At 56.0% G+C, this 15,451-nt stretch overlaps 1 protein-coding gene across 5 annotated transcripts; it reads right to left on the bottom strand.

Moving 5' to 3' along the window:
- Positions 1-66: 66 nt before the first annotated feature.
- Positions 67-15,439, bottom strand: LOC142472674 (uncharacterized). Of its 5 annotated transcripts, none has more exons than XM_075579786.1 (16): positions 13,063-15,439; positions 10,739-10,849; positions 10,239-10,314; positions 8,552-8,708; positions 8,230-8,275; positions 7,806-7,864; positions 7,331-7,366; positions 6,970-7,022; positions 5,818-5,950; positions 3,960-4,156; positions 3,787-3,868; positions 1,928-1,993; positions 1,788-1,847; positions 1,635-1,708; positions 514-608; positions 67-399 (listed from the first exon to the last, which is right to left on the bottom strand). In XM_075579786.1, the coding sequence occupies exons 1-16, from the start codon at positions 13,097-13,099 to the stop codon at positions 365-367; spliced, it is 1,317 nt and encodes a 438-aa protein (XP_075435901.1). In that variant the 5' UTR covers positions 13,100-15,439; the 3' UTR covers positions 67-364. The 5 variants fall into 5 exon arrangements, with proteins under 5 accessions (XP_075435901.1, XP_075435900.1, XP_075435902.1 ...); XM_075579785.1 differs by having other exon boundaries at positions 1,626-1,708; positions 13,063-15,435; XM_075579787.1 differs by having other exon boundaries at positions 1,626-1,708; positions 3,823-3,868; positions 13,063-15,431.
- Positions 15,440-15,451: the final 12 nt, after the last annotated feature.

The following is a 15,451-nucleotide window of genomic DNA, read 5'->3' on the forward strand; positions in this document are numbered from 1 at the left end:
GTTCTTCATCTGTCTGCCTTTTCATTGTGGGAACCTTTCCCGTGGAGACTCAAGAAGAAACCAAACTGAGTTTTTAATCTTTACTGTGCACGGGAAGAATCAACGTGTGTAGAAAAATAACCTTTTCCTTATTTACACCTCAACATAAATCATAACAGAGACGAACATACAACAGGTCCCCATTCTGTAAACAAGTCTTCAGTGAGAGGGGGTATTGCTAAATATCTTGCAGGGGACACACATGGCCTCAATCCTTGCGGTCAGGATGCAGGCACCCTCGTAGTGTGGTGGCCCTGGGAGTAAGGTGGCCAAAACATCTGATCCTCCTGAAACAGCCGGTTCCCAGCGTCACGCCGCCCGCTCTTTACACAAACCATTCCGTGTGTTTAAAGCCAGTCGCTGTAACGAGAGCCTGGAGGTATAATGCAGAACGTGTGCCTGCAGCTGCCCCTTTGTACACAGGATGTGGTATTAGCAGATGCATTGCTGAGCGTTATCATGCAAGAGACTCACCGATGCGCTTTATAATCTCTTCACATTCCCTGTGCGTGGCCACCGCAAACGCTATGCAGCTGAACGATGTGGTCTGCGGCGTGTCTGCGCTGTCCCTGTAACAGGTGCTGGGTTAGGCTTTGCGGGGAGGCCTGGGCTATTTATACATCTCTGGGTAGTGAATCAGTCTATACTTTCCCGAGAAGGGATCCCAGGGTTGGACACCAAACATTTTGTTGCGTGTCCCTTACCACAGCAGTGCGCAAACTGGGGGGGCGTTTAGAGGCCCTGCGCTAAAAGCGCAAAGCCTCTCTAAATTTACTTACCGGTTCTTGTCTGCGCATCTCCATGGCAACAGTGTAACATGATGCCCGTTGCCATGGAGACGCGACATCAAATTACCCCTGCAGTGTCATTTGACGCTCCATTGAAGGTAAGGGAGGCGCGCAGCGCAGGAAGCGTGTGCCCCCGGCCTAACACGGAGCAATCCAAACGCTTTTACTTTATTTATTCTACATGATTGAAGCGGTAATTTCAGCTGCAGAGACCCGTCTGCTTTCGGAGATACCTCCATACGGGGTGTCTAGCCTCGCCGGCCGAGCGAGCTAGGGTTTAACGTGCCTGCGTCACGCCGGCCAATAGGAAGCCAAACATGATGATGTAACTGCTTCCTATTGGCCGGTGTGAAACGCCCCCATAATGTGGATGCTCGGCTACAGGCACTTACTGCGCAGGTAAGTATCTCTGCAAGCAGGGGGCCCGGAGCTGGAATTAATGCTCCAATCCTGTACAAAAATCAAAAAGGCGCTTGGGCTGCTGCTGTAAGCAATAATTAGAAATCCAAAAGGGTAGAGATTGGGGCAGGAGAGGTTAAAAAAAACCCCAATGTTCCCGGGGACATGTGTGCAAGAAACCACCAAAACATGAGTCAGCGCTCGAAGGGTTAATATTGAGGCACTGGCCTGTATAGGCAGTAGTACAGGGAGGGGGGAGTTGGGGCAGTATAGGCAGAGGGGAGTAGTAGTGCTGTACAGGGAGGGGGGAGTTGGGGCAGTATACAGAGAGGCTCTAGAACAGTATACACAGGACTGTACAATATGCCCACCCCCCCCCCCCCCCCCCCCCATACTCACGCAACACACATGGCGAAGATGCTCCTGTCATTTAGCAGGCGCCCCACGCTGGAAATCTCCGTGTACGGATACCGGGACAGGACCTGCAGGGGTAACGTAACATTGTTATCTCGCGCCGTGTGTGTGCGCGCGCATGCGTGTTTTCCTGCACAACTTCCTCACCTTGGACGATGCCATCTCCTTTATCAGCACTTCCGTCTCCTTAACGTCAAACCAGACCTCCTGCGTAAGACATGGGCAGTGAAGGGGTTAACAGAAGCTTGGACACGAGGAGTGTGGATGGAAAGAGACAGGCGCCTCACCTTGGGGGGCAGCTGCAGGTCCAGCACGGAGGAGATCCCTTTGTCCAGGACTTCTTTGCCTCCGTACTGCAACCACATGGTCAAAACATCACCATCTAACCTGGTAACCAACTGTAGTCCTTAAGGTATTAGGGATATCCCTGCTTCAGCACAGGTGGTGGTGCAGTCAACGAAAGCCTGTGCTGAAGCAGGTATATCCTTAAACCCTGACCTGTTGGTGGCCCTTGAGGACGAGTTGGCCGTCCCTGGTGTAGGGCATCGTAATAGCAAAGTTCTTCCTGATGACATCTACTTGCGGTTCCACTGTGGGGCGCTCCACTCCAGTCCTCAAGCCCCTCCAACAAGTGAGTTCTTCAGGCGATCCCCGCTTCAGCACAGGTGGCTTAATCAGAGCCTGTCAAATTCTGAGCCACCTGTGCTGAAGCAGGGACTGATTGAGCCACCTGTGCTGAAAAACTCACTTGTTGGGTGGGTTTGTGAACTGGAGTACCTGGCCTGTTTGTGGCCCTCAAGAACTGGAGTACCTGGCCTGTTTGTGGCCCTCAAGGACTGGAGTACCTGGCCTGTTTTTGGCACTCGAGGACTGGAGTACCTGGCCTGTTGGTGGCCCTTGAGGACTGGAGTTGGCCGCCCCTGGGTAGCTGTTCAGCGGCACAATTGTGCGCGCCTCTGGTATACCCGTTACCTTTCACTAATTCTATTTTGCCGTCTGTTCTTTGAGCTTTTGAATATACGGTGAGATGGTCATGTTGTGTCATTGTGTCGGTGCCTAGCGCATTTTAATTCTTAGTGTTGATATAGAAACAGCAAATAAACCCCCACGTGTGTGCAGTCCCACGGGTCTGCCACCCTGCCCTTCCCCATTATCCCATAGCATACAGTGCTTCCACTGCAGGCAGGGATTCTGGGTAATGACATTGTATAGGGAGGCTTGTTGTCACTCTCGCCATAACTGACTTTGTGCCTGACTATATGAATAGATATACGTCCCGCAGCCTCACACAGAAAAGGATATAGATATAAGCGTTTTAGAACGGTCCAATCAGTTTGAAATGAAGGAACTTGTTATTATAACACGGGTAAGTAAGCATCTTCAAACAGTACATGGCAAACGGATAAGGGGGCAGAGCCCACCCAAATTAAGCACACCAGTGAAATATCATTTGAAATGTAAATTATACACACGGTTCAGTAAAAGCAGGACGCCTTGTGTTTTCCGCCGTATCTTGCAGAAAAATCACTACTTTTTCCTGAAAATGGGGCAATTCTAGGTCTGTCACTTGAGATTATCACACAGAAGAATTTGATAATGTAATAAATATTCTTTGGGGATTAGCGAAAGCGTGATGACCTCATCAAACGCATTGTTACAAAATGGCGTTTAGCGCAGAAGATTAACGCGTTATAAAGTGCTGGAGACAGCGAGAATTCGGGTACCAAATGTTTCCTGATAGAGGGCGGAAAAACACCTCCGTATCGCTCGGGCGGGAGACGCTAGGACAGCGCGTTATCCATTCTGCGAGCAGACAGCGGCGTTCTCGTCTCCGCGCATTTCAGCAGCGGGGGGAAGGGGGATTTTAAACAATATGAGCTGAAACTATAGTAATCTTAGTGTCTCAGAATACATTATAACAGTGTAACACATTTACTAGGTACGAAGGTAAAACGCCTATTTCCCGTGTAATGAGCACGTACCTCCCGCAGCGTATCTGGGACTCGCTGACATAATACAGCGACATCAATTTCGTTCGCATCAGTTGATTGTGTACATTGTGCTTCTTATATAGTGTTACTCTACAGAACAGACCTACAATCGCGCACTTTCTCAGGGACCCTGACACGGTGCATGCTCCAATCACCATATTCCAACTCCAGGTTGGACATGATATATTTACCGTCCCGACTCCGGCCTGTCCCAGGTAATGCAGGGAATACATGAGCCTGCGAGAGAATAAAGAGGGTGCAGGTCGGGTGACTTGTTGCGGGTGCGAGAGCTGGGACATACCCCTGTCACTGGGTCCCCCCCACCCACCTGCCTTCCTGTTGGGGCCTGTCCTGCCCGCTCTCCGAGCCTCTGGGCTGGTGCTGGAGCTGGAAGGTGGGCACCTTCTCCTGGACCCCCTTCAGGTAGGCGAGCAGCGGCCGGTACACCCCCCCGTCCTGCCAGCGCCAGCGGATCAGGTGGAAATTCAGGGGCTCGCCCTTCAGCTTGCTCAGCACTGTGCCAGCCTGGGAAGGGGGGGACGTGTTAAATTACGCCTTCGGTCCGAGGGTTACCAACGTGGAACTGTGGGTGTTACGTTTCCCCTGTCTCCGAATCACTACTTTGATGAACGTCTGCAGAGTATCGCTTCACAAACCCCTTCCATCCTGCAGAACATCGCACCGTTGACCCCTTCACTTCCAGTTTGTAGAGGGACATTCGTATAACACTTTCCCCCAACCCTCGAGATCTGCACAGCGTCGGTCTGATAAACGTCCCGTCACTCGCAGAGCGTTGCTCCTACAACACTACCCAGAAAGAGTGTCACTCTTATAACCCCGCTCACAGACACCTGCAGAGCATTGCTCCAATAACAATGTCCCAGCCAGAGCGTTCCCCTTATAACCCCGACACCCGCAGAGCATCGCTCCTATAACTGTCCCAGAGCGTTCCCTGTATAACCCCGAGACCCGCAGAGCATCGCTCCTATAATAAAGTCCCAGGCACAGCGTTCCCCGTATAACCCCGACACCCGCAGAGCATCACTCTTATACCACTGTCCCAGGCAGAGCGTTCCCCTTATAACCCCGACACCCGCAGAGCATCACTCTTATACCACTGTCCCAGGCAGAGCGTTCACCCTTATAACCCCGCCCCCCACGCAGAGCATCACTCCTAGACCACTGTCCCAGGCAGAGCGTTCCCCATATAACCCAGACACCCGCAGAGCATCACTCCTATACCACTGTCCCAGGCAGAGCGTTCACCCTTATAACCCCGACACCCGCAGAGCATCGCTCCTATAACTGTCCGAGCGTTCCCTGTATAACCCCGAGACCCGCAGAGCATCGCTCCTATAATAAAGTCCCATGCACAGCGTTCCCCGTATAACCCCGACACCCGCAGAGCATCACTCCTATACCACTGTCCCAGGCAGAGCGTTCACCCTTATAACCCCGACACCCGCAGAGCATCACTCCTATAACTGTCCGAGCGTTCCCTGTATAACCCCGCTCCCGAGACCCGCAGAGCATAACTCCTATTACACTGTCCCAGGCACAGCGTTCCCCGTATAGCCCTGACAACCGCAGAGCATCACTCCTATACCACTGTCCCAGGCACAGCGTCCCCCGTATAACCCCGTCCCAACACCCGCAGATCGTCACTCCTATAATAAAGTCGTCCCAGGCAGAGTGTTCCCCGTATAATCCCATACCAACACCCGCAGAGCATCACCCCTATAACACTGTCCCAGGCACAGCGTTCCCCTTATAACCCCGCCCCCCACGCAGAGCATCACTCCTATACCACTGTCCCAGGCACAGCGTTCCCCTTATAACCCCGCCCCCCACGCAGAGCATCACTCCTATACCACTGTCCCAGGCAGAGCGTTCCCCTTATAACCCCGACACCCGCAGAGCATCACTCCTATACCACTGTCCCAGGCAGAGCGTTCCCCTTATAACCCCGCCCCCCACGCAGAGCATCACTCCTATACCACTGTCCCAGGCAGAGCGTTCCCCTTATAACCCCGCCCCCCACGCAGAGCATCACTCCTATACCACTGTCCCAGGCACAGCGTTCCCCTTATAACCCCGACACCCGCAGAGCATCACTCCTATACCACTGTCCCAGGCAGAGCGTTCCCCTTATAACCCCGCCCCCCACGCAGAGCATTGCTCCGCACCTGCCCGTTGTACGCATTCCGCAGCGACACTCCATTGATTTCATCGATGACGTCACCGACCAGGACGACCTCATCCACCTCGGCCTGGCCGCCCGGGACCAGCTCCACCACAAACACGCGGCCGTCCATGTACCTGGGGGGAGGGCAGCGTCAGACCGACCCCGCGGGCCCGGGAATAAGGACGCGGTAAAGATCGGCATGTTAGTTTCCAGTGGAAGTAAAACCAATCGCACGGTTTGGACTGGGAGTGGCCAACTGCAGTCTTAAAGGGCTACCAACAGGCCAGGTATCAGGGATAGCCCTGCTTCAGCACAGGTGGCTCAATCAGTCACAGCTTCAGCACAGGTGGCTCAATCAGACCCAGCTTCAGCACAGGTGGCTCAATCAGACCCAGCTTCAGCACAGGTGGTTCAATCAGACCCAGCTTCAGCACAGGTGGCTCAATCAGTCACAGCTTCAGCAAAGGTGGCTCAATCAGTGGCTCAGTCTTCGACTGAGCCACTGATTGAGCCGCCTGTGCTGAAGCAGGGATAGCCTGAAAATCTGACCGGTTGGTGGCCCTTGGTTTAGCCTAATGATCCACTGGGCCGGGGTGTGAATTGGTAATACTGGTGGAACCGGCAGAGCCGGTTTGGTGACGTGAGGCTGTCACACCCCGCCCCAGAGGTCAGACGGGACGGGGTTAATGGTACGCAATGCCCTGCGGTGATTTCCAGGGCGGGAAGGGAGGGAGTGGGGGTTATGTTAGGTGTAAGAGAATCTCGGAGAAAGCCGATGTGCGGTGTGCGGTGTGCGATGAGCGGTGTGCGATGTGCGGTGTGCGATGAGCGGTGTGCGATGTGCGATGTGCGATGTGCGGTGAGCGATGTGCGATGAGCGATGTGCGGTGTGCGATGTGCGGTGTGCGATGTGGGATGAGTGATGAGCGATGTGCGATGTCATATTCAGTGCATTGAGATTCAATACTATTCTCTGCGACTGACGCTTCTCCTGGGACAAATCACATAGAGATGACAGTCAGAAGTTATGTAGATGTCACAGTGATTGGGTTGATGGGTAGTGATGATGTCACAGTGATTGGGTTGACGGTAGTAATGATCTCACAAGTTATTGGGAGGAGGATAGTGATGATGTCACAGTGATGTCACTTACCTGAGCACCATCCCCAGCTCCCTGCACGGCACAATCTCATACACCGCACACACCTAAACAAACACATGGCCTCATGAAATAATATTATAACCAGTGTTCGACAAACCTATACATTTGCTCGCCCCGGGCGAGTGGATTTAACCCCCGGGCGAGTAAATATTGGCCCAAGCAGCACACGTGTGGTACTAGGTGGCGAGTAGATTTTTTGGTGATTTGTCAACCACTGATTATAACTATCTCGCTGTTACCGGGCTCTGATTGGAGAGTAATCTCTTCGGGAGGGGGAAGTCTCTCGCTTCACGCGTTATACACCCCGGTACATTTCCACGGTCCGTGCGCCGGACGTTACACGTTAACTCACCGGGAGCATCCAGCTCTCATCCAGGAAACTGGCGTTCTGCGGATACACAGACAGCCCCGCGTCACACAAACATTGCACGGGGACCTCTCACAGCCACAACACTTCCCGTTAACAGCCAGGCTCGGAGATTACAGTGTGAGGACTCTCCTGTCCCAGCGGCAGCTGAGAAAGGGGGAATCGTAAAGCTGCATAATGAAGCCCTTACTCCCCTTATACTGCTCCTTCTCTCCAAGGTTCATACGTTCTCCCTCTCCCTTCCTTATAGATTATAAGCTCTTGGGCACAAGACTCTCCTTACCTCCTGTACCAGTATATGACCCCACACAGAGGCAGGGACAAACATGACTTTCTTCCGGGTTGTGTGTTGAAAGGAGAGTGTGGGTGAAATGATTTGCTGTGATCTTATAACTTAGATTGCGATGCCGTCCGCCCCGGAGGTTGTAACCCCCCCCCCCCCCCCCCGACGCTGCGTTACCTGCAGGTCCAGAGAGAAACTGCTCTGCGAGGTCACAAGCAGCAGGGACAGAAAGGGCTCTGTGGGGAGAGACGGGGACACGGAATAGCAGAGGGAGCAAGAGGGGGGAGCAGGGAGGGGGTGCAGGAGGTGGGTACAGGAGCAGGGAGGGGGATGCAGGACCAAGGAGCGGGGTGCAGGTGTAGGGAGGGAGGTGAAGGGAGGGGAGAGCAGGACCCAGGGAGCAGTGAGACGGTGCAGGAGCAGGGAGGGAGGTGGAGGACACAGGGCGCAGGAGCAGGGAGGGTGTGCAGGGAGAGAGGTGCAGGACATGGGGCGCCGGGAGGGTGTGCAGGGAGAGAGGTGCAGGACACGGGGCGCAGGGAGGGGGCGCAGGGGCAGCCCTGAGACGCACATGTTATAGAATCAGCGCTAATTCACATACCCAAAAGTTCCTCATTTCCCAGGACAGACAACAGCGGATCGTACCACTGAAAGAGAGAGGGGGGGACTCGAGTTACGGGATACGCTGTATAGATATTAATAGAATTAAACAACCCCCCCACCCCCCGGTGAGCATAAATGGAACATTTTAACAGCTGCAAGTGAGGGGGTGGACTCTTTGTATCCATAACAACAGCCTTAGCCAATCAGGGAGTCGTATTTCATAAAGCTCTGCACATGAAGTGCCTCTAGCTGCAACACTGCATTCTGATTGGTTGATCTCACGGCGCTCTGGCCCCTCCCCCCTGGATGTCCCCGCCCACCTCCAGCAGTCTCGGGGTGTGCAGCAGGTGCTGGATCGTTGCCGCCAGGAACTTCCTGTTGAGAGCCAGGCGCAGGAAGTACCGGCCCCGCCCCTGCGTTGTCACCACCTTGGTGCAGGCCTCCGCCTTCTCTACCATGACGGACAGCTGGGAGAGCCTATCAGAGAGGAGACAAGCAGTGTGGGCACGTCACAATGGGATAACCAGGGGGCACAGGGAGAGAAAGTGACAAGCAGTTGGCACTGGGAATGGGACCAATTTTACCCACTTCAAAGGGCAGCGCCTTTATCCCATTCACTGCCAGAGACATTTCCTGGCACCCCTCACCCCAGTGTGCCCCCCTCACCCCGATACCGCTGTCCCAGTGTGCCCCCCTCACCCCCCGATACCGCTGTCCCCAGTGTGCCCCCCTCACCCCGATACCGCTGTCCCCAGTGTGCCCCCCTCCCCCCCCGATACCGCTGTCCCCAGTGTGCCCCCCTCCCCCCCCGATACCGCTGTCCCCAGTGTGCCCCCCTCCCCCCGATACCGCTGTCCCCAGTGTGCCCCCCTCACCCCGATACCGCTGTCCCCAGTGTGCCCCCCTCACCCCGATACCGCTGTCCCCAGTGTGCCCCCCTCACCCCCCGATACCGCTGTCCCCAGTGTGCCCCCCTCCCCCCGATACCGCTGTCCCCAGTGTGCCCCCCTCACCCCGATACCGCTGTCCCCAGTGTGCCCCCCTCCCCCCGATACCGCTGTCCCCAGTGTGCCCCCCTCCCCCCGATACCGCTGTCCCCAGTGTGCCCCCCTCACCCCGATACCGCTGTCCCCAGTGTGCCCCCCTCACCCCCCGATACCGCTGTCCCCAGTGTGCCCCCCTCCCCCCGATACCGCTGTCCCCAGTGTGCCCCCCTCACCCCGATACCGCTGTCCCCAGTGTGCCCCCCTCACCCCGATACCGCTGTCCCCAGTGTGCCCCCCTCACCCCCCGATACCGCTGTCCCCAGTGTGCCCCCCTCACCCCCCGATACCGCTGTCCCCAGTGTGCCCCACTCACCCCCCGATACCGCTGTCCCCAGTGTGCCCCCCTCCCCCCGATACCGCTGTCCCCAGTGTGCCACCCTCCCCCCGATACCGCTGTCCCCAGTGTGCCCCCCTCCCCCCGATACCGCTGTCCCCAGTGTGCCACCCTCCCCCCGATACCGCTGTCCCCAGTGTGTCCCCCTCACCCCCTGGTACCGCTGTCCCCAGTGTGTCCCCCTCACCCCCTGGTACCGCTGTCCCCAGTGTGCCCCCCTCACCCCCTGGTACCGCTGTCCCCAGTGTGCCCCCCTCACCCCCTGGTACCGCTGTCCCCAGTGTGCCCCCCTCACCCCCTGGTACCGCTGTCCCCAGTGTGTCCCCCTCACCCCCTGGCACCTCTGACCCCAGTGTGTCCCCCTCACCCCCTGGCACCTCTGTCCCCAGTGTGTCCCCCTCACCCCCTGGCACCTCTGACCCCAGTGTACCCCCCTCACCCCCTGGTACCGATGTCCCCAGTGTGCCCCCCTCACCCCCTGGCACCTCTGACCCCAGTGTACCCCCCTCACCCCCTGGTACCGATGTCCCCAGTGTGTCCCCCTCACCCCCTGGCACCTCTGACCCCAGTGTGCCCCCCTCACCCCCTGGCACCTCTGACCCCAGTGTGCCCCCCTTGGCCCCTCACCTGCCGCAGGTGTCCTGTTGAGGCAGCTCCTCCACCCAATGCCAGTAATCTCTCCTCTTCAGCCCCAGGACACCGTCTGAGACACGGGGGGAGGGGACACGGGGGGAGGGGACACGGGGGGAGGGGACACGGGGGGAGGGGACACGGGGGAGGGGACACGGGGGAGGGGACACGGGGGGAGGGGACACGGGGGGAGGGGACACGGGGGGAGGGGACACGGGGGGAGGGGACACGGGGAGGGGACACAGGCAGCTGTTAGACCGGGGGGTGAGAGGGCGCAGAGTGTTTCACCATGGAATTGCTTGGGATTGATTATTAACCCCTTACATACGGGAGATCCCAGTGGGTAAGCTTAAGCCCCCTACCCCCCCACCGCCCTCCATCGTTAACCCCTTTCTACGGGCGTGAGGGGAGCCGCCATGTCACCTAGATCATAATGTGTCACTGTGTGTGGGGACGGGTGTGTCACCCTGCCAGGGAGGGGGGTCACTGCCACTCACACTTCAGCCCTTTGCGGAGGATCATCTCCAGGATGTCACACAGAGGTGACACATGGGGACAGTCGTCAGTGATTGTGTCAGGACCGGCCGTCTGCAGACTCAGGACACACGCTGTGACGTGAAGTGACACATTATTCAGCACGCCCCTCACTGCTGTCCACTCGCCCGTCAGTGTCTCCTTTCCACTGTTTCTCCACCTTGTCCCCTCACCTGTCAGGGTCCCCCTGCCCCCTCACCTGTCAGTGTCCCCTCACTCCTGCCCCCTCACCTGTCAGTGTCCCCTCACTCCTGCCCCCTCACCTGTCAGTGTCCCTTCACTCCTGCACCCTCACCTGTCAGTGTCCCCTCACTCCTGCCCCCTCACCTGTCAGTGTCCCCTCACTCCTGCCCCCTCACCTGTCAGTGTCCCCTCACTCCTGCCCCCTCACCTGTCAGTGTCCCCTCACTCCTGCCCCCTCACCTGTCAGTGTCCCCTCACTCCTGCCCCCTCACCTGTCAGTGTCCCCTCACTCCTGCCCCCTCACCTGTCAGTGTCGCCTCACTCCTGCCCCCTCACCTGTCAGTGTCCCCTCACTCCTGCCCCCTCACCTGTCAGTGTCCCCTCACTCCTGCCCCCTCACCTGTCAGTGTCCCCTCACTCCTGCCCCCTCACCTGTCAGTGCCCCCTCACCTGTCAGTGTCCCCTCACTCCTGCCCCCTCACCTGTCAGTATCCCCTCACTCCTGCCCCCTCAACTGTCAGTGTCCCCTCACTCCTGCCCCCTCACCTGTCAGTGTCCCCTCTCTCCTGTCCGCACACCTGTCAGTGTCCCCTCACTCCTGTCCGCACAACAGTCAGTGTCCCCTCTCTCCTGACCGCACACCTGTCAGTATCCCCTCACTCCTGTCCGCACAACAGTCAGTGTCCCCTCACTCCTGTCCGCACACCTGTCAGTGTCCCCTCACTCCTGTCCGCACACCTGTCAGTATCCCTTCACTGTCCGCACACTTGTCAGTGTCCCCCCTGTCAGTGTCCCCCTGTCCCTTCACCTGTCAGTGTCCCCCTGTCCCCTCGCCTGTCAGTATCCCCCTGTCCCCTCGCTTGTCAGTGTCCCCTCGCTTGTCAGTGTCCCCTCGCTTGTCAGTGTCCCCTCGCTTGTCAGTGTCCCCTCGCTTGTCAGTGTCCCCTCGCTTGTCAGTGTCCCCTCACCTGTCAGTGTCCCCTCACCTGTCAGTGTCCCCTCACCTGTCAGTGTCCCCTCATCCTTGTCCCCACACCTCTCAGTGTCCCTCCTGTCCCCTCTCCTGTCTGTGTCCCCTCGCCTGTCAGTATCCCCCTGTCCCCTCGCCTGTCAGTGTCCCCCTGTCCCTTCTCCTATCAGTGTCCCCTCTCCTGTCAGTGTCCCCCTGTCCCCTCACCTGTCAGTATCCCCTCGCCTATCAGTGTCCCTCACCTCTAGGTGTCCCCCTGTCCCCTCACCTGTCAGTGTCCCCTCACCTGTCATGTCAGTGTCCCCTCACCTGTCAGTGTCCCCCTGTCCCCTCACCTGTCAGTGTCCCCCTGTCCCCTCTCCTGTCCGTGTCCCCTCGCCTGTCAGTATCCCCCTGTCCCCTCACCTGTCAGTGTCCCCCTGTCCCTTCTCCTATCAGTGTCCCCTCTCCTGTCAGTGTCCCCCTGACCCCTCACCTGTCAGTATCCCCTCGCCTATCAGTGTCCCTCACCTCTAGGTGTCCCCCTGTCCCCTCACCTGTCAGTGTCCCCTCACCTGTCAGTGTCCCCCTGTCCCCTCACCTGTCAGTGTCCCTCACCTCTCAGTGTCCCCCTGTCCCCTCACTTGTCAGTGTCCCTCACCTCTCAGTGTCCCCCTGTCCCTTCTCCTGTCAGTGTCCCCTCTCCTGTCAGTGTCCCCCTGTCCCCTCACCTGTCCCTCTGTCCCTGTCCCCTCGCCTGCTAGTGTCCCCCTGTCTCCTCACTTGTCAGTGTCCCTCTGTCCCTGTCCCCTCGCCTGTCAGTGTCCCCCTGTCCCCTCTCCTGTCAGTGTCCCCCCTCCTGTCACTGTCCCCGTCCCCTCGCCTGTCATTATCCCCGTCAGTGTCCCCTCTCCTGTCAGTGTTCCCCCTCCTGTCAGTGTCCCCCTGTCCCCTCTCGTCAGTGTCCCCCTGACCTCTCAGTGTCCCTCTGTCCCCTCGCCTGCTAGTGTCCCCCTGTCTGCTCACTTGTCAGTGTCCCCGTCCCCTCGCCTGTCAATGTCCCCCTGTTCCCCCTCCTGTCAGTGTCCCCCCTCCTGTCAGTGTCCCCCTGTCCCCTCTCCTGTCAGTGTCCCCCTGCCCCTCTGTCCCACTCACCTTTCAGGGTCCCCAGCAGAGGCTCCCTCCCTGCCATGCTGTGTCTAACACTTCCGCAAACAGACGGGACTCGGCACCTGTCCCCCGGGAGGAGGGGAGGGGCAGAGAGAGAGAGAGAGAGAGAGAGGGGGGGGGGGTCTGTCAGGAATGTCCTGGGGACCCGAGCACCGGGGGACCGGGCACAGAGCCCAAAACCTATGGCACACCGGAGAGACCGGAGGAGCCACGGGAACAGCCACCGGGAGGGGGAGGAGAACAAGGACCCCCCCCCCCCGGTAGGGATGGACTGATCCAGGAGAGAGAGAGAGAGCTGCAGAGGAAAGCAGAGGGATGCAGAGTTATTATAGGGTCACATAGTTATATATGGACATACAGGCACATCATTATATATAAGGGCACGTAGTTATATAGGGACACATAGTTATATAGGGACATACAGACAGATGTATATATAGGGACATACAGACAGAAGTATATATAGGGACACGTAGAGTTATATGTGGTGAGCTCTATACAGGTATATAGAGGCACATAGTTATACAGGGTGAGCTGTGTACAGGTATAGGGTCGCATAGTTATATAGGATGAGCTGTTTACAGGTATATAGGGTCACAGTTATATAGCATGAGATCTATACAGGTATATAAGGCTACATATAGTTATATAGGGTGAGTTGTATATAGGGTCACAGAGATATATAGGGTAAGCTGTATACAGTTATAGGGTCACGGTTATATAGGGTTTCAGTGATTTCTAAGAGGTCACAGGTTTGAGGGATGTACTGTAGTTACATAGTGTTCTAAAGTGTTTATAAGGTAAATAATAATAATAAGGTTACAGGGGTGTAATACTCTATGTTCCAGTATATATTGTGGTGTTCAGACAAGTGGGGTTATGGAGAGACTACAGGAAGCTCACTATAAAGTCATTAGATGGGCACTATAGGGTTGGTGTGGGGTTATAATAATGGGGTAGGATAGTTGTAGTATCAGGGTTGGTGGGATGGTATTGGATTGTAGTATCAGGATGTGAGGGGTGTTATGGGGCGAGTGTAATAGGATCTATGGGCTTTTTAGGGTTAGGGTGTATAATAGAGTTGTTATGTTAGTGTCTTCGAATTGTGATTATTATTTATCTAATTATGGGATCAAGTAGTTATAACATCAGGGGTCACTATAGGGTTATAATTGGGTAAGCTGTTATAAAGTTGATATAGGGTCAGGGCGCGTTATAGTATGTGGGTTGTTAAGGATGGTATGTGGGTTGTTAGGGGTGAGTTATAGGATGGTTACATATGTCGGTTGTTAGGGGTGGGATATAGGTTATTACTTAGTGGTGGTATAGAATGTGTTATAGAGTGGGATGTGGGGTGTTATTGTTAGGATGTTATAGGGGTGTGTTATAGAGTGGGATGTGGGGTGTTATTGTTAGGATGTTATAGGGGTGTGTTATAGAGTGGGATGTGGGGTGTTATTGTTAGGATGTTATAGGGGTGTGTTATAGAGTGGGGTATGGGCTGGTAGGGGTGTGTTATAGAGTGGGGTGTGGGGTGTTATTGTTAGGATGTTATAGGGGTGTGTTATAGAGTGATATGTGGGGTGTTATTGTTAGGATGTTATAGGGGTGTGTTATAGAGTGGGGTGTGGGCTGGTAGGGGTGTGTTATAGAGTGGGGTGTGGGCTGGTAGGGGTGTTTTATAAGCCGGTATGGGGATTGTTAGGGGTGTGTTATTCAATAGTATGTGGGTTATTATTTATTAGGGGTGGTATAGGGTGTGTTATAGAGTGGTATGTGTGTTCTTAGGGGCGGAATGTGGGTTGTTAAGGGCGGAATAGGGCAGGCTGCGTGTTAAGGGCGGTATGTGGGTTGTTAGGGGCGGTATAGGGCAGTCTGTTGGTTGTTAGGGGCGGTATAGGGCTGTCTGTTGGTTGTTAGGGGCGTTATAGGGCGGTATGTGGGTTGGTAGGGGCGGTATAGGGCAGTCTGTGGGTTGTTAGGGGCGTTATAGGGCGGTATATTGGTTGTTAGGGGCGGTATAGGGCAGTCTGTGGGTTGTTAGGGGCCTTATAGGACGACATGTGGGTTGTTAGGGGTGTTATAGGACAGGCTGAGGGTTGTTAGGGGCTGTCTGTTTGTTGTTAGGGGCGGTATGTGGGTTATTAGGGGTGTTATAGGGCTGTCTGTTGGTTGTTAGGGGCGGTATGTGGGTTATTAGGGGTGTTATAGGGCTGTCTGTTGGTTGTTAGGGGCGGTATGTGGGTTATTAGGGGTGTTATAGGGCTGTCTGTTGGTTGTTAGGGGCGGTATGTGGGTTGTTAGGGGCGGTATGTAGGTTGTTAGGGTGGTGTAGGGCGGTATGTGGGTTGTTAGAGGGAATAGGGTGTGTTAG

This window comes from Ascaphus truei, chromosome 22 (genome assembly GCF_040206685.1).
Source record: "Ascaphus truei isolate aAscTru1 chromosome 22, aAscTru1.hap1, whole genome shotgun sequence".
Lineage (NCBI taxonomy): Eukaryota > Metazoa > Chordata > Amphibia > Anura > Ascaphidae > Ascaphus > Ascaphus truei.

Bases quoted from the DNA above. Each gene is read 5' to 3' on its own strand.
- LOC142472674 (XM_075579785.1), bottom strand. From the start codon at position 13,099: ATGGCAGGGAGGGAGCCTCTGCTGGGGACCCTGAAAG. The intron at 8,276-8,551 runs GTGGGCGGGGAC...TCTCTCTTTCAG, and splicing joins ACACCCCGAGACTGCTGGAG to TGGTACGATCCGCTGTTGTC. The intron at 1,848-1,927 runs GTGAGGCGCCTG...TGTCTTACGCAG, and splicing joins ACCTGCAGCTGCCCCCCAAG to GAGGTCTGGTTTGACGTTAA.